The sequence below is a fragment of the Pipra filicauda genome, unplaced genomic scaffold (assembly GCF_003945595.2).
Source record: "Pipra filicauda isolate LSUMZ 115617 unplaced genomic scaffold, ASM394559v2 scaffold211_size2331000_pilon, whole genome shotgun sequence".
Taxonomy (NCBI): Eukaryota; Metazoa; Chordata; class Aves; order Passeriformes; family Pipridae; genus Pipra; species Pipra filicauda.
Window position 1 is genome coordinate 794,877 of NW_024104323.1, and position 25,130 is coordinate 820,006.

A 25,130-nucleotide genomic window follows, 5' to 3' on the forward strand; every position below is an offset into this window, starting at 1 on the left:
ATCACCATTAGTAACACTTCCTGTTTCAGTGTGCAGGGAATGAGTGGGCTCCAGGAGACGCCAACATTTCCAGAATCACGGAGGTTTTCAGACTTCATCATCATCCAGAGCAGGATTTCTCAGTCCTGGCTCTAATCAACCTCTAAAATCAACATTTTAGTCACCTGAACGTTGGTTTGAAAACTCGTGTCCCCTGGAATTGCCGTGTCAGCCGGCGAGAGCAACTCCCAATTACAGGAACTAAAGGAAGTGTCCTCCTCACTTGGCCTGTAAGAGCATGTCACTGTCTAAGTCATTTCTTTCAAAGCTGACATAGTAGGTTTATCCCAGACATTCCTCTTATTCCAGAGGAGAATGCGGATAATGAACCACATAGAGAAGAGGGATCCTGTCCCCAGTTCCTGTGAGTCAGAGGGGGAAGGCCAGGAGTGTTTAATTGGCAAAGAGGAAGACACAAGGAAGAAAATGTCCCTCATTACCAGAAAGATACAGAAGAGCTGAGTTTAGAGCTGGAAACAGGTAAAGGTTTCTCAAGAGGAAGATTTGCAAGGGCACATGGAAACAGCTATTTCTGAAATAAGCCCTGAATAACTGAAAGTTGAAGCACTGACAAAGAGAGAAGATGATTTACATAATAAAAGAGGTTTTAATTAGAATAATGGGTTGAAACTGAGACAGGGAAAATGTATCCTGACAAGATGATCTTCCTGTGGGGCGCATACAATGTGTGTCTGCCCAAAGAACTCCCTTTGGAATCATGGGAAGTTTCAGATATCAGCCCACATAAGCAGATAATCCAGTGCCATCCTGATTGCAGGAATGGGGGACCTGCAGGTTTTAGGTCTCGTTTTGGGGAACCAAAGTAACTGAGGGTTTATCTCAATTGGTAGATGTTCACCTTCAGTTCTGCTTCCCTTAATTTCCAGAAATAACTTGACAAAAAGTGGAAGGGGCCTGCAGGGACAGTTAGTGAGCATCTCATATGCTGCTACAGTGGATGCAAAGTTTGGGTTTCAGTTTAAGACATGAGAGTGGGTGAATTTTTGTTCCACTCACATTTTTTATGGGTCTAAACGGATCTTTGGAGGGGGAAGGGGAGCGAACTATTCCCCAGATTTAGATGGATGAGACAGATAAAGATATTTTCCTTCTAAAAGAGGAGATTTAATGTTCCTAATCAAATGACTAAACTATTAGTTCAACCCAAAATTATTATGACATACAAGTTCCTCCCCAGCTGTGGTGATCACCCTCCAAAACCTGCTTGAGTCAAACAGTGGCAGTACAAACTTGAGCAGAAAAATGTAGTGTATAGGTGGGGCCAACGCTTTCTTCACAGTGTGTTCCCTCAGGCATTTTCGTGTTGCTTAATTCCCCTGCACTGCTCAGCCTTACCAGAAACTCTGCACCACAACTGAAGATTTACTGAGGGTACAAGCTCAGCTGAAATAGTTGGAGAATGACCATGACCTAGCTGGGAATGTGAGGCTCAGCAGCCAAGAGAAGGTTGTGCTCTGGGAGACCTCACTGCAGTGTGATGTGTCGCACGGGAGGCTTGTCTCCCTCCTGGGTGACTGTGAACTGAGAGCCAATGGAAGTAAAAAGTGCCATCTCATGGTCTTAAAACTGATTTTATTTTTTCCTCCAAAGGTTCCATGCTTGTCTGAGCCTCTCCCAGTGACTGTGCACAGCCTGTGGCCCACAGCACCAGCAGCAAGGACACGCTCACAGGACAGGGACAAGAAGCACCCACCACCTCACACATCTGTGGGGTGTGTACAGTGAGGACTGGCAAAGGGCTTTGTAGGTTTGTTCTGTTACTTTTTGCCTTAGGAGTGGCAGGGGACAATTAACAAAAGCACAAATGCAGGAAAAGACACAGGAAAAGAGTTACAGATCCGTTCTCCCCATTGCTTGTTATTGTCTTGTGCTTATCTCATGTAACTTAACCAAGACAAGGGATAACCATGACCTGAAGTCAAATACTGATGCCACTTGCAAAAAGCGGATTTTTACTGCACTTATTTCAACTTACTCAATACTGAATCTATCCCTGCATAGGGAATTGGCCAGAGGTGTGGGAATTAGAGAGATTCAGGTGGAAGTGATCACACTACCAGGTGGAGAGAGGGTATAATAAGGGAGGGAGGGAAGCAGCTTTTTTTCTTTGGCAAGGGTGGGGTGGGTGGAAGCTGAGATACAGGATTGGGTTCATCTCTGCTCTGTTATTCTTAGTGCTTACATTAGCATAGTCTCTGGGAGCCCTGGCCATGGTTCAGCAGGGCACTACTCAAATGCAGAATATAAATGTTCAAGTTCCCAAGCTCAGCTATTAAGAAGGAAGAAAAGAGCAGAGACAGACTGAAGAGTATCATGGGCTACTCATTGTGATGAGCAGGAAGGAGTCTCAGGGCAGCAGCAGCACTGCAGCTGGAGAGCTGCTTGAATTGGGCCCAGGAAGCATAGTTTAGAGGAATAGGAATTAATTAGGATGTCTAACTATTGGATAATTATGGCAGTCCCAATAATAATGCTGTTTCTTTGGACTCCTCCACCTTTGCTTTTTTGCCCAAGCAAAAGAAGAAGCTGCATAGTGACATAGTTGTACTGGAGGCTTCAGTAACTCTTTATCTTTCTGTGAATGGGACTGTTCTTTTATGGCAAGAATCCTGGGGGATAAAATCTCCAGGCATGTATATCATGCAAATATGCACAACAACATTGCTGAAGAGGCTGACTTGGCCCTGCAGTCCAGACTGCACCAACTGGTAAGTGATACACCAGTATTTTCCTGGAATGATTTTCCACAAGGCTGTTAGGTGATAGTCACACACACTTCCAGGCTAATTCATTTCTCTATGTTGCTCAGCTGCATAAAACAACCTCTTATCTCACAGTTTATGAGCATATTATTTAAATAATTGTCAGTGCTACTCAGTTGCCTGGAGTGGTGTGAAAGCTCTTTGTACATGTGTGTAGCAGCAGAGATATGATCCCAGAACAAGTTTAACTTCACAGGTAAATCTTCATGTGGCTTTTCAACATAAACTATACTGCTAGCATTGAAGGCATACACCTTCTTTTAAAACCACAGTCTCTGTGGGATGTCTTGTGGATTCTTCCCACAACAGATCAACAACTCTGAGTCCTTTTCAGACAATTTAAATGCCCTTTTTCCACGGTGAAAAATCATGAAATATCCCTATAAATCAATTAAATACTATGCTCAGTGGAATTGGGCTGCTACTACTACTTGGAGTGCTCAGTGTTTTAATACTTAAATTGTGGATTATTTTTAAGGAGTGGGGAATGGAATGATGACAGTAAGTAATTTACAATTATTCTTGCTGTTACCTAATGTTAAAAATGCTTTCAGATAATGGCTCTTCCCCTTAGTGACTACCAGTTAGGGTACTGAAAATCACAGAATTAAATACAAAATCTGAATAACTTTTAATGTGGGTTTGACTGGGATCATGTCATATATCAGCAGAGGAACAAATGCAGCTCTGACTTGCTGATGTCAGATGGCAGAACTCCAAATGCTCAATCCCTCCCATCTGGGGTTTCCTTCATCTTGTTCATTTTAGTTTCTAGTGAGTCTAGCACTTGCTAGGAAAACAAAATAATGCCAGATAGGACTTCTGCTGCTTATTTGTGCTGCACAGGCTATCCAATGCTAATGTTTTTCAAGTAATTTTTATTAAGGGATGCATGTTATTAACATTCCTGACCCTTATGGCATTTCTTTGGTAGCTGGAGCAGCTGGTGAGTGCTGTAAAGCTCTATAAAATGGTCTACATAGTCATGATAGAGCCTATTGCAAAACCCTCCATGGCTTCTGAAAAATGCTGTCCTTGTCAGAAACCTCAGGGTGGAGCAGGTCTGGGAACATAAAGGTTGAGCAGGTTAATGATTAAAACTGTAAGAAAATGTTTGCACGAGTGTGACTTACTGTACTTCTGCCTCTCATTTCCTGGCTCTTAAGCCTGTCCTTAAAAATAGCTCAGTTCAGACTGAGCCTCAGTTCAGGCCATCCTATGGTTGGCACGGGATGTCCTTGTCTGTTTTCAGGCAGATCAGCTCCAAGCAGTCTGGGCTGCAGTTCCCTAAATCTCACAGTTGCACAGGGAAGGCCACGCTCAGGTTCAGTGAGTCAAGGCTGTCCTTGTAATGCAACAAGAAGCTGTTAACACAGAGCAGGCAGGATGGAGTGTAACCTGTGTGTGTGAACTGTCAACAGCTCACACAATCTTCTGCACCTCTCCACAGGCAGGTTTGGAGCAGGGCTCTGCCTTTCTTGCTGTAGCTTGTCCCAGTTTTTCTCTTTGGATAACTGCCACTACATTATAAATAGACCACACTGCTAGGGCCTATATTCTGCTAAACCACACAGATCTGGGTGCTTTCAGATATAGCTGCTTTCTGAGTTCAAAGTCCTGCTCGCTGCCAAACCCATTTTCTCTCCTTAGCAGAAGAATTTCTGTCACTGTGGTTGATGCCAGAGGTAAAGCAACAGTCCTCAAATGCACCTTCACCCAGATTTAATGTAGCTTTGCCTCTTTTCACATTTCTATTCTCAGAGCGACTTCAATTAAACAGTTTCTCGCATTTTGTGTTGAGATCTGAGCTGCTGCTCTCCCAGGCAGGATGAAATGGCAGGATTCAGTCCCTTTTCCAGGTCATTACACCAGCAGGTAAGAGACCATCAAAGCAGCTGACTCTGGGTTGTCATGTATTAACTTGGGCACAGTCATTTAACAAGATGTGAATGATATCTCCTGATACAGGGTTTGGAATATATCACCACAAATTTGTGTTGGGCAAAGGTGGATGTGTGCTCAGCACTTCCACCTGATGCCAAATCCAACCGGCCTGGGCCTGTTTCCCCACACAGCTCCTGGGAAGCTGGTTCATTACAGGGAACAGTGCAGTGCTCCTGGCATTTCACACAGTGAGATCTGAGGCAAATGGAATACCCAGCAGTCCTGTTTTTAAAGATATCGACTTCACAGGAAGAGTTTAGTTGCAGTTTGTAAGTATATTTTAAAGCCATATTCTTTGCATTAAAATCTCTGGATCTAGGTCATAGTATCCTAAGATATTTTGGTTTTACTTCCAAATTTTTTATCTACCTCCTACCAAAAAAAAAAAGCCACCAAAACCCCACAAAAACTTGACTCTTTCTTCCCTTGGCTACAGCTGGGCAAAGATTCCTGTTCTGCTGCTTGCATGGTTCACCTTAAACTCCCATCTAATAATCAAGTAAAGACCAGCAGCTGTAATTGCACCTTGCAGGTCTCACAGGCAAAGACACACAAATTTTTAACGTACTATTTCTGGTGATAAAGGAGGAACTCTATAAAAAGAGCAGAAGAACTTATGGTCACTCTTCTGGCATGTCCCAGAACAGAATTCTGCATCAGCCATTGCTCAACAGCTCAGAATTAGCAAAGCTGAGACATGCAGCACAAAGTAACACCAGGACTGTTTATGTGAAACCCAACTGTCTGTGTTCCCACAGCCCCTCTGGGTACACATTCATCAGAAACTATTATAGGTGGGGAAAGATCTAAACACGCCCACCGTGTTTTCACTGACATTATCGCTGTGAAATAAGATTTTTCTAAGGCCTTTTCTAATTTTTCAAAGTCATAGCAAAATCCTTTTGCTTGCTGGAGCACTTAGCAGGATCCTTTCCTCATTTCTGCTTTGGAGTAGTTCCATGCTATATAATAAACTAAGCATGACATAAAGGGGGTCATTTACAACCCAAATGCATGTGCATAACCATTTTCCTTTGAAAACAGTATGTAAACTGCAGAGCAGTGATGGTTTGAGATATTCTACTGCTGCCATTAAGTCATCCCTGAGCAACTCAGCTTTAGTAACATTTCAGTGTATAATTATTGCGTGTGTGTGTGTGTGTCATCCCGCTTTGGCAGCTGTGAGGTAAAGGCTTTGTTGTCTAGCGAGTTCCTCTCTGCTCCCTAATTTCAGACGTAGCAAACCCCGTACGGCCGCGGTGCTCCGGCGCTGGCCCTGTCTGAGCTCCCCAGCTGAGCACCCTGGATGACTGGAGAAGGGTGGTTTGGCGTTTTTAGGATAGTTTTGAGCTCGAACGTGGTTTTGTTCCTTTGGCAGATGAGCTCTGGATGTTGTTGCAGCATCAGCAGGGCCCTGCTTTGATCCTTGGGCCGTTCCGAGGCTCCTCGTCCCCGCCGGAATGGAGGTGTCGTAAGCAGGGTAAGTTCTCCGGGAGCTCTGTGGGTGTTTGGGGCAGGTGATGTTTCTGGAGAGAGTGAAATCTTCAAGAGACAAACACAAAACCAGCTGTTCAAATGGAGAAGGTTTTTCTGTCGTGCTTGTTTCTGTTTTTCTAGTTTATAAACCCTGAGCTGTGCCACGTCGACTCCTTGGGCATTCAGGAGTGAAGAAAGATGGACCTGATTTCATTTGTATTTGCCAGCCCCAAATCACTGTTGCACTTCCTAATTCCTGTGCCAAGGGGATCGAAAATATAATATCATACAGGCCAAACTTTATTACATTCATCTTCCACTGAAAGTTTCAGTTACTGTGGAGACTGTTGAAAGTAAAATCCCCAGGCTTGGTAGAATAGTTTTTATTTCAACTCAGTAAAATTTCTTCTTTTTATTTAATTCAGAAATAAGCTTAAAGCACTTTTCCTCAGGGAAAAACATTGCTTTTCAGAGTCTTTTTAAACTTCTGTTAGGAAAAACCTTCATAGGAAAGAACAAATTTCTCCCTGAGAAGCAAATGAATTTTTGATAGTGCATACTAATGCCCCTCAAAAGTTTAAAAATCTTACAAAAATATGAAACTCTTTTCTATCAAGTGAAACTTTCTGCTGATAGGACTCATAATGCTTTAAGTAATGCACAAAAGTCAAAATGAAGTTTTATCAGCTTTCCCCTCAGGGAGGGGAATTTCTTTTTTATAAGCCAGTAAGAAATTAGGTCGCAGGTGCTGGCAAGTGTCATGGGCTGTTGGAAGGATCCTGTGAATGGAACAGTTATTGACAGTCACTTCCACTCCTCTGCCCCCAGGGAAGAAAAGACCTTTGTGCCATGATATCACAGCTGAGGGTTTCTTTTGATTTGTAGGATTCTCTGTTTAGCCACTTCATTTATAGTTATTGAGCTGTGAAGTTATAGGTATGTATGATTTTTCTTGTTCTCAGGCAAGCACAAGGTGAGTCTGTGATAGTGTGTAAAGTGCCTGCTTACTGTAGGAATGGCAGAATCCCATTCACCATTACAGATAAATGCTCTGCTGGGGGTCACATACCAAGTCCTCGATGTCCTCAGATCCCCTTCAAAGTAATTCTCAATACTATAAATCAATGCAGTGGTTTTGTCTTGCTGCCGACTTCAAATAAGCCACTTCCCTGGTGGCCCGTAAGTAACAATTAACTTGATAATGGGAGTAGAAAATAGTCACAATAAAAGACAATGCTCCATATCAGGTTACATAAGCGACATGATGTGACACTTTTCAGGCTGTTGCACTATTCTTCTCTACATGTCATAGATTAGAGAAAATGATAGTGGCCTGGAAGCTGTTGATGAAGGCCCTGGCTTAGTTTTCCTGTAAGCATACAATTAATCGTGATTAAAAATGAAGCAGATGCTACCTCAGCACTGTAACGAGGTACCTCTGCTGTTGTGCCTGCAGTTATTTACTTGTGCAGGCTGAGATCTCATTTAAAACAGGCTTTTTGGCTGAGACTACAGTCAAATGTCCTGTGTGCTTTTGAAAGCTTAGTCCCTGTATACAAAAGTGAAAATCTTTTTCCTTCCCAGAGTGTTTTCTTGTATCGCTGATGGCTCAGCAGCCCTTCATCATTCAGTACAGCTCCAGTGCTATCTTTGACTATTTTCACCTCTCCTAAATGATGCAGCCTGTGCTTGAGCCACTGCTAAAATCTCTGTGGTGAAAACTGGCTGCAGAGATGAGGCTTTGAGCTGCTGCCCTTGCAGAAACGTGTTGCCGTGTCTGAGCAGCTCCAGCGTCGCTCACAAAGGAGAGGCTCTTCCCTGTGGCCACTCTGTGCTTTAGAGATTTAACCTTGGTCTTTATTTCTCCAGCTCTTCCTGCCCCTCTCTCTGACCCCTCTGACTTTGCTCACCTCCCAGCTGTGCCCCTCTGAATTTGGCAACGCCTTTTGCTGACACACTTTTGGAATTTTTAGTCTGTTTCCAGTTATTCTCTTGCTTTAAAGTCACTCATTTAGTGCAGCTATTTAATGTCCATCTCCATCATATTCTGGTCCCCTCATATGTGATTTATGTCCAGTGCCACATTTGCCTCTTCCTTGAGATGGGAAATGTCTTTGCCCATACACTGCTTTGTATTCTTAAAGTACTTAGTAAGAAGTAAATAGCAGAATTATTTATGAACTGAGTAAGACAACAGTCATTTGTTTTAGCTGTGTTAAGACTAAATGTTTATCAGTGTATTCACTGACACAACATGTGTCTAGAGACTACGTGAATTGCATTTCCAATGGCATGGACAAAAACCTTTCTCCTGCCTCGACTGTGGAATATCCAAGTTCAGTTCTTTTGTGCATTTACTGCAGTGAAAGCTACAACGTGCTTTGTATGCAAGTGTACTAGGTAAAAATATTTTCTCTTTGTAAATTATATGTATGGAAGTTGTGATATGAATTCTTAGGAAATGCATCCAAACTAGGCATGTTTCCAAGTTGCTCTAGTGTGAACACATCTATCAATGGCAGAAAACACAATAAAAATTTATTTCCATGCCTGTTTCTTAAGCCAACCTTAGCAAGGTAAGGCGTCCTTTCCAATATTTGAAATTCCTATTCCATTTAGTGCCAAGAAATGACAGCTGCACTTACATGTGTTTGGGCCCTGTAAGTTCTCAGTTCTCTGTATGTGGGATTGAAAATTCCCATAATTAAACATTTGTTGTTTATGCATTAATAGACTCTATTCAAATATCAATGTATTTGATATTCCTGGCTCCTCTCTCACACCAGGTGTCATGTCTTTTCAAACACACTCCTCAATCTGCTCTTTGTATCTTGATATTCCCATAATGAAGGAATCCTGGAAGGAATCATTGACAGCACTGTGACAGGAGCAGAAAGTTTTGTGTGTACATTTGTCACATTAAGGAAAGTGGAGTAGGAGGGAAAAAAATGTGTAGTTCATTTTGTGCAAACTTGCAGGCAAATTATTTTTGCCATTTGTCCTTGGGTATGGAGGGCACTCCCCTCATTTCCTGGGAAATGCATCCCTGACCTCGTAATGGTTTTACATTCAGTGAATTTTAATGTATCCTGAACTCACCTTCTCGCTTTCAAATTATCCTGGGTGATTTAAAATGATGCCCTTGAGTGTTAGATTGAGAAACAGGGAGATAGTTATTCATTATTACTTACAGAATTCATGCTGTGGGTGTTCAGAAGCAGGTAAGGTGCATTAAGATCCTTTTGTGTCATGTGGTGGTGACAATTTCCATCCAGTAGAATCATGTTGTTGTTTTTTTTTTTCTTTTTCCTGAAGAAATGTTGAGAAATGTCACCAGGACACAAAAATTCTGGATATTATGCATGTGATGGTTTAGCTGAGCTCAGCTTGGGCACTGGATTCAGTCTCTTACTTCAGTTATTCTAAGGCAGTGAAAAGTTTCAGGGATTTTTTGTTCATTACCCTTCATGTCTGGAACCTTCCTTCAAATATTGTATCAGTTGCACAGACCTTCCTGAATTTTTTCTGGAATTTACCCCTTTCTGAAATTGTCTTGGACAAAGCAGACTACTCAGATTAACTGTAAATATTCACAAACTTTAGAGGTACTTCTAAAAGTCTTCTCTGAATAACATCCACTGTCGTTGTGATTGACAGATCCCCTTCAGTTTAATTTAGGCACAGGCTTGAATTTATAGTTCTACTGGTGCCACTTTTAATGGTACTTCATCTAGAATTAAATTTAATGAGTCAAGTATAAAACCCTCCTGCCTTGATACATGAAAGGGCATGTGCTTAGCAACTGAAAAATGAAAAACTTAAAGCCCAATCAATATTTGTGTGTTTATTTGTGTATAAATAGGCAATTTGGTCACTATACTTCCTTCAAATGAACAGGAGTCAAGTAACCATGAATCTCTCTACTGCAGGAACATGATTAAAGATAACAACGAAGTTGTTCCACTAATGGGCAAGAAAACAAATCCGTCTGGAATTCCCCCTTCAAACCAGCAAGAGAAAAAGGTGACTGAAAGCACTCCCACGAAGAAAAGGTAGGACTCCAGCTCAGCCTAAACCACTAAAACTCCCTGGTTTATCTCCTTTAGTTGATGTTGGCACTGAGATACCACTAACATCTGTATTTACACTGCAAATATGAGTGAGAGAGACCTGGTAACACAAGATGCCTTCACATGACCATGCTTATGGTGTTTATGAGTGGAAGAGTTAGGAACACATATGATGTGTTTACTCTAATGGGACAAATATTTAACCCTTGTCCCAGAGCCATCAGGCTCATATGCCAGTCTTTAAAGTCTGTTTCTGATCTATTTTGATTAACAATACTTCATTGTTTTATAAAATATTCACTTTCATTCATAATTTATATTAGAGAATTAATAAAGGGACTAAGGGTTTGTATTTAATATGAGTGGGGAAATATAAGCTGTAATTCCTGCCTGATACCATGCTATTGAAGGGAACTAAGTTGCTGTAGAGCAAGGCTGAATTTTCATTCATAAACTTTTCACTCTGGATGATAATTACTAGTTATTATGGCAATTTCTGAAACTCTGAAGGCCTAGGCAATTGTGGCTGTTCTGACATTTATAATTCTCAATAATCAGAGGAATCACTTTTCACAGAAATGGTGCCATTAGTTATTTGAGACCCACTGCCTGGGTGGTCCCATTTGTCTTTCTGTCATTAAATCCAAAAGAGAAGCTCTCTGGTGGCATATGGGGGAGATGAGGTGTCTGAACAGCTCGTGATACACCCAGTACTTCAAAAAGGGGCAATTCCATGGGAGATTGTGTGGTTGTAAGAACACTGCCAAACCCAAACCCTCAATTACTTACCTCATATCTCACATTCAATTTTGTGGCCTCCAGAACAGTAACTGTGGGGTTTTTCCCACCTCTCACACCAAGAGAGGTGTGGCCCACAACATTCCTGTGATACACAGCACCCAGGTCCCGTGAATTTTAATGCAGGGGTTTAACATGTTCTATTAATTATATGTTCTGTGCTGCTTTATCCTGTTGCTGCAAGACACTTCCTCCAACTGTGCCACCAGCAGCTGCTGCACTTCCAGGGTGGCATCTCTCACTCAACAAAACATACTGGCAATATGCATTTTCTTGAAAGACAATGACATTCTCTTCTCGAAGGCCCTGGAATTTGGATTAACAGTATATAATTAAGTACAGGAAAACTGGGAGGAGGCTGCAAACGTTGTCAGAGCCTGCTGATGTTTGTGGGCAGTGCACCAGGGCCACGTAAGCACTTGGGTATTTGCTGGCAGCTCTCCAACTGCTTTGCACGGTGGCTTTGGGGTTTTTTTTCCCCCATGATATCCCCAGGTAACCCACATGCCAGGGTAGGTGAGGTCTGGCAGCCTCCAAAACAGGGTTCACTCCATAGCTGCTGTACCTGCCAAAACCTTCAGCAGGAACACACTGCTGGGAGAGCAGGAGCTGCTCCGAGACATCAGCCTGTGATGCACTGTCCCCTCAGGGGAGAAGGTCCAGCAGAGCCCAGACCTTGGCACTTCTGGCTTTAGGGAGCCTCGCTGCAGCCTCCAACAGGTGTTTGCCTGTTGGGACAGCTCCTGCACTTCATGGTCAAGGAATGCAAAAAAACAGGATGAATCCCTGTTTTTTCCACTCCTCCACAGTCCCTCTGCCAAGTCCAGACCTCAGTGAAACAGCAGTGACTGGCACAAGTGATGGTCCTGGTTCTGCCTGGGTTTTTCCTACCCCCTGCCCAGGTAATTTCAGGGACACAGTCCTGCTAACCAGAAGTGACATTTTACTTGCTGCCTGATTAGAACACGTTCACAGGCACATCTCAAATGTTAAAAGGTCATAAAAGTTTAAATAACTACACACAGTGAATTATCACTTGGGTCACCAAGCCATTGGAAAGTGAGATGAATTAGGTCATGCTGTTTTTAGCAAACCATCAGCAGGTTGTTCAATAGGGTTCTAACAACATACTGCATTTTAGCATCACTACATGTACTTGACTTCAACAGGATTCTTTGGGGAAGATGCAGTTAAAAAAGAGAAAGAAATACCCTATGGACTAAACCATAAATATTAAATGAATCGGAAGCATTTTCCAGGTGACTACTGGAACATTTTTAGAAATGTAACACAGTTTCTGAACAGCAGCCCATGTGGGAGTTGCTACACCCACCACTGGAACTTCTCTCTCTGTGGTGAACTGTAGCAATGTTTTAGTGAGATCCAGTAATACCAAGCCATTGATTTTTGCCTCTCAACTCTGCAGGCTTTTAAAGGATGATATCTTCCTATTATTTTCATTTGCCTTTTCTGTGTTGCTTCAAATTATATTTTTCACTATAAATAATTACATCTATATTTATATAATTATTTATCAGGAAAAAAAATAGTTAAATGTCATGCATGACTGGCAAGAGGACACAGTCAGTCCTGGCTGGTGGAAATGCCTGATGTCATTTAACATGTGACCTTTCAAACATTCTGATTTAATCATTATCACTGCTGATGGGTTTGAAATGATCCATCTGATGGCTCCTGGCTGGAGAAACAGGGAGTAGGATGCAGTAGATTAAAAAGCAGTTGTGAGTGTGTAGCTGAGCAGTGACTGGGGTTGCATTTGGCTCTTTGCACTGGAGCTGAATGCAAGGCTGGTTTAGGGCTGCTGGGGTTGCTCTTAGACATGTCAGGATCTGATGCCATGTGTTCTAAAAATACCTTAGGAATTTTGCCCATCTGCCAGCATGAAAGAGCTGGGCACAGTGCTGGAGGTTGGGATCTCCCCAGGGGAAAGCAGATAAGCCTCTGTTCCAACATCTTGTTAGGTAATGCCAGAAAAGATTAATTGTCAAGCCTGCCCTAGGTATGTACTTGTAGAGCTCTGCTTGGTCTGTGGTTGGACTTGCCTTTTATTACTAATATTTTTTAAATGCACTGTCTTCAACAGTTCCCACTTTTTCCTGGAGATTGATGGTTTTGAAAGCAATGCCACTCCAAATAACACATCTCCCCCTGTGTTTTCAAAACCAATGGATTCAAATATTCGTCCCTGGTAAGTTATAGATGCATCTGCAATAGTCATACTGCAAATAGATATCTATTTTCTTTCCAGCAGCTACTCCTTATTTCTCCTTAGACTCCAGTGCTAGAATTTCACATGAGATTTCATAGCTTTTGGTCACTTCAAAGACAGAACTTCACTGGAGTCCATTGTTGATCAGTAGATGACTTATCTTTATCTACTGCTGACACTTGCATGGAATAAATCAGGCCTCAGTTTTAAGTAATTTTAAAATCAGTACTTTTTTTATTCTTAGCCTCTCATTAATGGTACATTAGAACAAACTCCACAGCTTAATTTAGCAAACCCTGTTCCCAGCTGGGTGCTGACGTCCTCCCTCTATTGCTCATTAGCAATCAAGCAACGTGAAAATGCTGAGTCTGAAATGTTTAAAGCAGCCATTTATGCTGAATGAATAGAGAAAAATTATGACTGGGAAGAATGCATGACATTTTTAAAAATGTGTGAGGTGCCAACAGCCAATAACGATGAATAAGGGAAATATGTAACAAATCTGCCAAAAGCCCAGAATGGCCAAAGGTTTTTGTGTTTCTGATGGGTGTCTGCTCAGCTTTTTGGAATTAGCTGACAGTCTGATTTTGGTTTCAGAGGAGAGAGATCCAAATTTCTTCCTCTCGTTCAGAGACTGACCTGCACAAGACACACACAGTTTTTGCCAGACATTCCTCAATTTTCTGCAGGAATGACAGATGGAATAAAAACAGACTCTGAGCTCCCAGCTTTAGTTCAAAGGGAAGGGAATACCTTCAGAGCAGTGCTGGACACCTGCATTGCTGTCCATGCATCTGTTTTGTCAATAACTTATAGTTCAGATTCCTGAAATTATTAACCTGAGGTAGTTCATCAAATCTGAACCTTGCAGAAAACAAAAATAAAAGTAAGAAAAATTATAATGAGTTTTAAAGTCAGATCTGCTTGTAGGGCTGTCTGGAAATTATGTACAGCAATTACAAAATACCAGTTCCATTGAAATCCTCTAAATATATTAACTAAATACGTATTTAAGGCCCAGTCCTCAACTTCTTTTAGCTGAAGCTTCCATTCAAGTCAGCCACAAAATGCTCCTGAGTTGCCAACAGTGTTCTGTGTAGTAAAACTTTGGGTAAATCACTTCCATTCTGGGCTTGCAACCCACGTGCTGCTACTGATTTAGCACTTGTTTTGTGGCAAATGACAAATTAAGCATGTGAAAATGAAGATTGTAGCATTCAGGATGATGCATAAGATGCAGTGATCATTTAAAAAAAAAGGAAGAAAAAACTTCTCACATTTTCAGGATCTGTAGTGAAATAATATAACACAAAGCAGATTGCTTTCCTAATGTGTTTTTTTTAAATATAATAAAATCCTGTGAGTCTCTCAATTTTTACCACTTATTTTAAAATTCATGCGGGAGATAAAATTCCAGAGTTAAAATGCACAATTTCAAATTAGACTAATTTTAGCTCTGCTGTAGATACTGCCTCCTACCACTGACTGATTCTTCATGCAGTTTGCTAAAATATCTTCTAATATCTTTGCACATGTGCTTTTCTGTTTTCTTTAGTGCTTCTGGAAATGGGGAAGACATGGATTCCCCACAGTCTCTTCAGGATGATGCCACTGAGTATAGTCCTAATGTAGACAGTTGCTGGTGAGTGGAGACAGGAATATTTCTCAGTACATTTTCAATGGATTAAGTTTATGACAGGAAAGATATTCCTTATTTTGCCTGCCATGTTTAAGGAAAAAGGTCATGTGTGTGCACGCATTTCTGATTCCTCTATAATTAAATGTTGAAATAAACAACTCTAATCTCTGCTTTTCTCAGATTTCATGCTTAGTGTGAGGATTCTTCATACCTAAAGTCTGTTTTCTAGATGACAACACAGGACCTACACACCATGCACAGCTAGGCATGAGCTGGGGGTGTTTCTGACTGGGGGAATTATTAAATCATTCTTATTCCAGAATAACAGATAATCAGGAAAGAGTTGTCAGATATGAGGTTAAAAACTTATCTTCTGCTGGAGTGCAGCATCAGGAACCTCAGCACTGAAGTCAGTGAGTTGTGGGCAGATCAAAGAAGTATTTCTCAGCCTTTGTTCTAAAAGAATGGGTGAACTGGTGAGAACACAAAACAAAACACTTGAAAAATGTGCTGGTTTATTTTAAAACACCTCAATAACCACTTACCTGAAAATAAGCAAGCTGGGAAATGTTCTGTGAGATCCATGCCGAGATATATGTGGAAGCAGGGCAGGTATGTGTTGTCTGAGGCAAGTAATTGTATTTTTATTCCCTCTTCTGTAGAAAATAATATAAAAAATATAGTAAATGGAATCAGGAATTTCGTTATTTCTTGCAATCCAGTGCTAACATATCCCAAGGGCCTGAGCAGACCAGTGCCAGGAAGAAGCTGAAGCGATTCCTATTCCGGGCAGTGTCGGAGGGGAACGTGGAGGAGCTGCAGTGTCTGCTTGGGGAGCTGAAGGAGCGATCCAGTGCCTGCACAAACATGACTGTGCCAGGTGAGGGGTGCAGATACCCAGGGGGAGACTGTTGGCTCTTCTGGCAGCACATTTGCAGCCTAAAACTGGGAATTATCTCTGTGCAGCAGCTACTTTCCTGTGAATTTGGGTCTGTCTGGAGTTATGGCGGTGGAATGTCCAACAGGAAAACCAGTGGCAAAGAGTTTATGTTCATATATATCCTTCAGGTTTAACCCTTAATTAACAAAAGTTTAGTAAATCATGATGATCTAATCCTAAAAATTCACTCTTGTAGATTATCTGATGAAAAAATTCACAGCTTCAGATACCGGCAAAACTTGTCTGATGAAAGCTCTGCTGAACATCAACGAGAACACAAATGAGATAGTGAACATGCTCCTGTCCTTTGCAGAAGAAAATGGTATTCTGGAGAGATTTATCAATGCAGCTTACACAGAAGAGGCATATAAAGGTACTGCCATCTGATACCAGTTTCAGGTATATGGTTAAACATACCACCCATAAAATACCATTCTCCTCAAACACTCTAATGATGGTTTAAATTCCTAAACCAACTTTAATTCATTTATTCACTGGTGCTATTCACTGTGAAATATCATTGATATTTCAGAATGTACTTGAGAGATTCCTGTGTCTGTTTTTCCAGGCCAGACAGCTCTAAATATTGCCATTGAGAGGAGACAGTACGAAATAACCCAGAGCCTCATAGAAAAAGGAGCTGATGTCAATGCTCATGCCCAGGGTATTTTCTTTAATCCCAAACATAAGCATGAAGGCTTTTATTTTGGTAAGTGGAAATGTGATCTTTCTGGAAAAGTTAAGAAGGAATACCCAAAGCTTTTATAAAACAAGAGCTTAACTCAATACAAGCAATAGTAAATGTACTTTCATATGTTAAGATTCTTAACACAGTCACTCTTTTATAATCTGATTTGTAATAAAACATGAACACATGTTGCATTTTATGATTTTGTAGGTGAAACTGCACTGGCATTAGCTGCCTGTACCAACCAACCAGACATAATTCAACTGTTAATGGACAATGCCAGGACTAATATTTCTTCTCAGGATTCCAGAGGAAACAATATCCTCCATGCATTAGTTACTGTGGCAGAGGACTCCAAAACTCAGAATGATTTTGTAATCAGAATGTATGATATGATATTGTTGAAAAGTAAAGACAAAAATTTGGAAACAACAAAGAATAAGGAGGGTTTGACACCACTACAGTTGGCTGCAAAAACTGGGAAATTAGAGGTGGGTATTATTTCAGTAGCATCTAAGAGAAACTAGTGCTCTGACACATCCTTTTCCAGCCTGGTTATGCTGTTATGTATCAGTAGTATTTAGTGAGCTAATTTTGTTTAAAACACAAGCAAACATTTTCATTGCCACGTTGCTTCTACCTTTCAAGGTTTCCCTGTAACTCCCCCTCTCTGTATAAAATACACATTGTTTAAAAACAGCTTGGCAAACCCTTCTGTTGCACAGAAACTCAGAAATTCTGCATTTATTACCATATTGCACTTATGCAGTCTTTGAACAGTTTCAGAAAACTCACTGGAACTGCTCTGTTACGCTGCTGTAGAATTTGGTTTTCAGAAATCTACTGAATTGTAAAAAATTGGCAATGGGATAATTTAGAATTGTTTAAGTTGAAGGAAGACATAAATGAACACATGGAAAATTTTGCTTTTATCCTTTAGAAAAAGTACTCTGACAGAAAATATGGAGGCATTAGAAACTCTGCATTTAATTCTTGGAGGTCTTTCATCTCCTACACACAATTACAAATACATTGACTTTGCACAACTGTACAAAATGTGACAGGCAAAAGGGTGGGGTTTGAGCCTGTTATGTTCATGTGCTTTCCCCTTTCCCATGACCAACACAGCTGCTCACAAATGATCCTGTTAATGTTTTAGATTCTGAAATACATCCTGAGCAGAGAGATCAGAGAGAAGCCGAACAGGAGCCTGTCAAGAAAATTCACAGACTGGGCTTATGGTCCTGTTCAGTCTTCTCTGTACGACCTGACAGAACTGGACACCACTGCAGACAACTCAGTGCTGGAAATCATTGTCTATAACACAAATATTGGTGTAAGTTGCCTATTTTTAAAATACAGATCCATTTTTTCCTAACAGTACACTCATTTCAGATGTGTTAGTCTATGTATTCCAATGAATTACTTGTAAGAGTAAACTGTAATTTTTGTTCTTAGTTTTTGTATCGGGAGCAAGATAAATTTTATACCTCTGTAGATGGTCACCTGTAAGGGACTATGCATTCAGCTCTTGAAACATGGACTAGGCATTTTGGGAATGTCTTTTCCTGCATTAGAAGCATTAATTTACCTTGTGTTTAAGTACGGCCAAGCTGGTCAGGCCAAATAAACTTCACTTAATAGGTATGTATTTTACATGTTTAGGAGTGTTTGCTTTTCAAAGCCAGAATTTTACATTTGCTCAATTCTAATACTGCCATAAAACCATAAGACCAGAAGTTCACATGACAGTTTTAGCTCCATCATAACTTAGCAGACAGAGAATGGCAGGTTACCCCAGCATGAGTGGGAGCTGTCCCATTGCATCTTGTCACGTTGGGGTCTGACCCGTCTCTGAGCACAGATGTGTTTCTGGATCAGAAAGGGTGGGAACTGAGTGAAATGCACAAAGTACATGACTGAAATTCAAGTTTTAATTGGTTTATTTTGGTTTTTTTTCCCCTACAGAATCGTCATGAAATGCTGACTTTGGAGCCTCTGAATTCCCTCCTGCGAATGAAATGGAAGAAGTTTGCACGACACATGTTTTTTATGTCGTGCTGTTTTTATTTCCTGTACAATGTAACTTTAACATTAGTTTCCTACCACAGGCCTAATGAAAATAAAGTGAGTACAGTGACTGAATCTCACCAAATTTCACTGACTTAAAATGCAGTAGGGTTTCCTGAATTGTATTGAAAATGCTAAACCAGAAGCAGTTGTTGGAATATCTGGCTGTAGGGAGACCAGGCTCTCCCACATCAGGTACCTGGAAGGAAGCAGAGCAGTAAGAGGATATAACTGCATTTGCATTTTGTGAAAATGACCCAAAATACAAATACATGACACAAAGACAGGTTGTTAAATTTCTGAAAGTGTGGAAAAGGTATTTTTCTGTTAATAGAGAAACTTCTGCTATTTCAAATATATATCTGTTAAGGGGTTAATTCTTTAAATCCACTATGAAAAAAATCCTTACAGAAAGGGAAATAAATTGTGTACCCATGTGGGGAGGTTTCTTGTTGCTTTGCCTTTTACCCTTCAGGTAAAACTGAGTCTTTATTTTTGGACCTGTCTTGCAGGCTCCACCTTATCCACTTGCTCTGACACGTGGAGTGGGATGGCTGCAGTTGTCAGGACAGGTGATGGTTATGTTAGGAGCAATATTTTTAGCCATTAAAGAGGTAAGACTTTTTATTAACACCTGTATTGCTCTGTGAAACAGCTATGAGGGTGTTTTCCCTTCAAATTTTCAAGGCAGAGATTTGATATTTTTATAACATCAACATTGTCAAATTACTGGCTTTAAGGACACTTCTGAATTAGAACTTCTGCTGGAAAAAACGTGGTATAATTTTGCCAAATACTGGAAGTCATTAAACCCAGTAACTTTTAAATTATGCCAGACATGACAGGATTTTAAACTTAGAAGTTACAGCTGTATAAAAAAACCCAACTCTATTTCTGGAAGTTATCATGTCTTATTAGTAGATGCATTATTTTAGAACACCAATGAAATTATTTTGAAAACTAGATTTTGAGACCTGTTTTCCCTTACTACCACATCTATATTTTCTATATCTGTCTACATAGAGTGTAGCCATCTTTCTGCTCAGGCCCTCAGACCTGCAGTCAATTCTCTCTGATGCCTGGTTCCACTTTGCATTGTAAGTCTGATGTGCACATATATATTTTATACTCTGTAGAAAATGCTTCTGTATCTCATGGTCACAGGGAATGTGCTGCTGTAGCAAATGCTCATCTTTTTCTCTAGATTATCAGATTTAGAGGGATGGATGTAATCTTACCTGCAGCTTTTCTGTAACAGCTGTTCTGGGGAAAATAGTTCACTGAAAGTCAGCTTAAATAAATATAATCCTTATACATTGATATACTTACACCACCTGTACTGATCTATTTTATTGTTAAAAAATAGTGGCAGTATTCATGGGGAGAATACAAAGCAGAATGCAATTACAAACTAAGCATAAAGAGTGAAGAAGTCTTGTTTTCATATTTTTCCACTGTGTTGTTAGTTTTGTGCTAGTAATTTCTCTTTTACATATATGTGTTTGTTTTTTAACAGTTTTATACAAGCTTTGCTTGTGATCTTCTCTGTCTTTTTGTACTTGTTTTCCTACAAAGAACACCTCGTGTGTCTTGTTTTGGCAATGGCCCTTGGATGGGCCAATATGCTCTATTTCACCAGAGGTTTCCAGTCCATGGGCATTTACAGTGTGATGATTCAAAAGGCAAGTTTTTCTTTTGTTTTACCTCCTTTATAATCCTCACTTGTTCTACATTCCATATCAAGTACATTTAGCAATTTAGGTGTATTTTATAGTTCATATTGAAATATCTTATTTTCAATTTATACAGGGCACACTAGATAACTTCAGTGGCAGAATCTAGTTTATATCTTCAAACTGACATTTTATTATATTAAATTATTATACTAAATATAATTGTGTTTTTTTTCAACAAATGTAGTTCTGCAATTTAATTGCATCACATGCTGTAATGTCTGTATTGTACAGAATTAGTCACCCTCACTCAACACATCAGGCTCTCAAGCATGAGATAACAAATCAGACCTTTGTGTTTCTCACTGAGACTAAACCAGTTTACTCAATGAAAGCAGTCTGATACTTTACTGTGTGCCTCACCTGTATCCCTGCAGAATTCATAAGCATAAAACTAGTCCTCAATTTTAATTTCTGACAACTATTTCATTTAATTTCTAGGTCATCCTGCAAGATGTGATAAAATTCTTAGTTGTCTATATCGTGTTTTTGCTGGGATTTGGCGTAGGTAAATATTACTGGAGAAAAGCACTGATGCTCTGTGTGAGTAAAAATTTTAGCGTTGTTATTCATAAGAACCCTGTTTTCATGATGAGAGCTCATGTTGGGGTTTCTTCTTGATATTAAGTTTAGATGTGAACAGATGAGTCATTTGGCTCTTAGTTGCCTGCAATTCCATTTGGACATGGGCTCTTTCTGCTTCCTGGAAATCCTCATCTGGCTGCTGGGTGTTGCTGGGCAGCTCTGGCTCTCTTTGCCAGTGCACTGTGAATTCTTTAGGATAAAATGCCACGTATTCCTGAAGCATGACTGTGATTGAAATTTTCTCCTGCCTTCTCCTCAGCTCTTGCTGCCTTGATTGAGACCTGCCACGAGGGTGGTGAATGCCATTCCAACAGCAGCCTGGGACCTGTGCTGATGGATCTCTTCAAGCTCACCCTGGGACTGGGGGATCTGGAGATCCAGCAAAACTCCAAGTATCCTGTCCTGTTTCTTCTGCTCCTCATAACTTTTGTTGTGTTGACTTTTGTTCTCCTCTTGAACATGCTGATTGCGTTGATGGGAGAAACAGTGGAGGATATTTCTAAAGAGAGCGAGCACATCTGGAAACTCCAGGTTTGTTTGGGAGTTTGTTTTGTGAAGTTTGTTTAGCCCAAGTTTAGCTGCTTGGGCTAAAATCTCTTGAGCTGTGTCTATGGTAACTCATACTGTCACAACAGGTTAGGCATTAATGATAATCCCCATTTGTATATGTGAGTGAATAATGGAAATAACTAATTTCAGTGTCAGAGAATTGTAATAACTTCAGATTTAACAACGTCTAAAAGTAATATTGTGGCTTGGATTTCCAACCCATGCACTGTCACATACCTTCATGACTTTTGCTCTCCTGAATATGGTGTTTCACCATCACCAGGAATCTGTGAATCCCTATTTTCCCACACAAACAATCAGTGATGTGCCTCATTACTTGGTGTTGCTTGTGGGTGGTGGGATGGAGGCTTGACATGTTATAATGAAGCTGCAAACTGCATATGCTGTGGAATCAGACAATATTGGACATGGTTAACCATACTCATTTATTGTTAATAGAGAGCCAGAACTATTTTGGAATTTGAAAAATTCTTGCCAAAATGTTTGAGGAAAAAATTCCAACTGGGGGAGCGCTGTAAAGTGGCTGAAAACGACACCAGGGTGTGTTTAAGGTAAAGCAAAGCTAGATTACTGTGCTATCAATTCTGCCTTGTAGGCTGCTTCAAGGTTACTTCTCCTCTATAAAATACTCCTAGTATCTCTACAAATTATACTGGGTGTACAAAAATATAATTTGGGGTGTTTTTTTCAGTTATGACCAATTGTTTTAAAAAAGGGGAGGTGTAGATAATTTTTGGTAAGAAAACAGATTTTCACCTTCATATATGTCTTTACTGTGCAAATATGCAGTAAATGTTACTTTGTCATAATCTCCTTTGAATGCTAGCTTAAAAGTAATTATATTTAAATTGATTGCTATTTGGTGATTACCATGTTAAAGAACGATGCTGTTTTATCAAAAATACTGAAGGTGTGTTTCAAGCTGTACTCACAGTGTGTTAAATTATAAAGCAGTCTTGGTATCATTCTCACCTTCATGTGGTACCTAACACTGCAAGGGACAGTCAGCCTTTTAGTCCCAGGAAAGCAGGTGTGGGTGGTAAAGTGTGACAGTCCCAAGAAAGAATAAAAAGGAATGAGCAGCAATGTAGCTGGGAGATAATGCATGATAATAACACAACTTATATCCAATATAAACAGGATTAATGAAGTGAAATGGACCGAGTGGAAAACACATGTTTCATTTATTAATGAAGATCCAGGGCCAACAGGTACTGTGGGGTTTTATGACACTGTATTTTTGAAAGCTTTTCTTATAAATGCTTGGATATAGTTTTATACCTTTAAAAGCATAAAATCACATAATCTAGATGTTCAGCCACACTTTACTGCTGCAAAAACTGATAGTTTACATGGTAGGGGTGTTAAATTATTTTAAAAGATTTGGAGTGAGGGTTGGTTACAAACATGTAATGATTTGTGATAGGTGTTGGATGACAAATTGCCCCTCATAAATGTTGATCAGGAAATCCAAGAGACTCCTCTGCTGCCAGTGCTGGAGTGCTGTGGAGAAAGGAGCTCAGCCTGAGGTGTCCAATGTCCCTCTGGCAGCAGGACTCAGGACACAACAGGGGCATGTGAGGATCCGGGAGACAGACTTGTTCTGAAGTTTCTTCTTGAGCCAATTAGCATTTATATTGCTTAAAGAATGAGCTCAGTAATAAGGAAAAGGGGCAGCCAGAACACTTTGTGTAAGATATGGTAGTAAACTGACAACTTGCTGTTTAAATAAATGCATATTTTTAACAAACAAAAAAAAAGATGTACAAAACTTTGATCTTGCAAACACAGTTTCTACCATATCCTGTTTTGTTTACAATGCATTTTTTTGCAGATCCAAGCAAAATTCAAGATAATTCAAGAACTAATAGCAAAAACACCTTGAATACGTTTGAAGAAATGGATGATTTGCCTGAAACTTCCGTTTAGCTTGTGCTGTATTTGATATGTGGCTGTTCTGAAGGTTAAAAAGCATCAGCAGTGGATGCTGAAAGCTTTGTGGATGTTTTGGACAGCTGTAACCAGCTGAAACACGAACTTTCAGTGACACAGTCTGATGGCTTCAACCCATTTAATCAGGGCAGCTGAGCTGAAATAAAAAAGGACTATTCACTGGTTCAGTTTTGAGCCTCTCAAACCATTGCTGTCCAAGTTTGTGTGACGCTACTCAAACTTGGCTCTAGATGTTTAACTGGATAAAAAAGGTCAAATGTGAGATATTTCTTCCTTTTGTGGAAAATTAAGGTCATCGTGATCCCAATCTGCTGGTTTTTTGGAATCTCTAACTCATGAGAAACTCATTTTGTACTCTGAACAAAGTTAAGTTCTTGACATGGAGCAAAGAAAAGCATTTCAGTTCTGAAGACGACTAAATGAAGTATGTTATTTTGAAATAACCAAGTTCTGGATGCATTTGCAGCTTTTGCATTGACTGTCAGTGTTATTGGAGGCTCAGTCCCACAAGTTGGAGAAGCCTCTTCAGGTCCCAGTAGCTTTGCCTGATCTGTTTTCCTCTGTGCAGTCCCCAGGGTATAATGTGGTGTTTACTGCTCTTTATTTATTACTAAGTGTTTGTGTCTCCCCATAAAAAAATAGGGCAGAAATATCACTCATGATGGAGGATATTTCTGACTTTGTCCCACTCATGATGTCTTTACTTTTCCTCCTTGGCTTTTCCATGCTGTTGCATCTTGCTACATAAAATAAGTTATTGCCTTGGAAGTTTTTCTGAATTCATTTCTGCATTCAACCACTTCAGGACAATAAGTCAGTATTTCTTCCCAAAATGAACAGAATAAGTTCAGTGCAATGCAATTGCAGACTTGTTTTTATTCAGAGAACTATGTAATGCATTTCTGTGGCACTTTTTATTTCACCACCTGTGATGACCTAGTACTATGAATTATATTTTTAGTTTTCTATTTCATGTGTAAACATAAAAAGAAATATTTGTTCTATGTACTTTTAAATTTCAATTAATACATGATGTGTATTCAGTGTCATGGCTTTTCATCAGATCTGTTCACGTGGTGCCTGTTTTAAAGGTGCTGTTTTAGGCAAGGCTCGGGGGAACTCGGTTCTGTGTTTGAATGATAATAAGAATTGCATTGGATTTTACAGCCAAGCCTGCTGTGGGCAAAATGATCCCAAGGACTTTCTTACCCCAGAAGAGAGCGTGAGGGAAGGACAGCACAGAGCTGTTTGCAGGGATTGGGAACGTGGCTCTCGCTGCCCAACCAGCCTCCTACAGATGCTGAATCCTGTGTTTCCTACCACGGATGGACGGGATCCAGTGGAAACCTTCAGTTATGTTTGTACAGGGCAGAGGAATTTGAGGGGAAGGACCTTCACAGACCATATAATACCTGAGCATTGTTTGCCTTCCTTAGTAGGAAATGGGAGCATGAGAAGAAAAATTCTTGTGGTCTTGGAATCTTTCATCTTTGCTGGTTAATTTTGCATCGAAACTGCCAACGAAGGATTTTGCCTTAGGACTCCACAGTTCTGTTTGGATCCTTTTCAGTGCCAGTTCTTGTTCAAAGGAAAAAAAAAAATACCTCTTCAC

At 40.2% G+C, this 25,130-nt stretch overlaps 1 protein-coding gene across 1 annotated transcript; it reads left to right on the forward strand.

The window, feature by feature from the left end:
- Positions 1–2,551: 2,551 nt before the first annotated feature.
- On the forward strand, positions 2,552–23,522 carry TRPV3 (transient receptor potential cation channel subfamily V member 3). Its single transcript, XM_027743692.2, has 21 exons — positions 2,552–2,768; positions 4,584–4,697; positions 4,898–5,035; positions 6,145–6,246; positions 10,172–10,294; positions 13,215–13,319; positions 14,896–14,982; positions 15,702–15,859; positions 16,116–16,292; positions 16,488–16,628; positions 16,818–17,098; positions 17,767–17,943; positions 18,576–18,734; positions 19,190–19,291; positions 19,701–19,774; positions 20,194–20,359; positions 20,852–20,918; positions 21,255–21,526; positions 22,004–22,116; positions 22,706–22,776; positions 23,400–23,522. Exons 5-21 carry the CDS (start codon positions 10,176–10,178, stop codon positions 23,492–23,494), a joined length of 2,364 nt encoding a protein of 787 aa, XP_027599493.1. The 5' UTR covers positions 2,552–2,768; positions 4,584–4,697; positions 4,898–5,035; positions 6,145–6,246; positions 10,172–10,175; the 3' UTR covers positions 23,495–23,522.
- The last annotated feature ends 1,608 nt before the right edge of the window (positions 23,523–25,130 follow it).

Bases quoted from the DNA above. Each gene is read 5' to 3' on its own strand.
- TRPV3 (XM_027743692.2), top strand. From the start codon at position 10,176: ATGATTAAAGATAACAACGAAGTTGTTCCACTAATGGGCAAGAAAACA. The intron at 13,320-14,895 runs GTAAGTTATAGA...TGTTTTCTTTAG, and splicing joins GATTCAAATATTCGTCCCTG to TGCTTCTGGAAATGGGGAAG. The intron at 20,360-20,851 runs GCAAGTTTTTCT...TTTAATTTCTAG, and splicing joins ACAGTGTGATGATTCAAAAG to GTCATCCTGCAAGATGTGAT.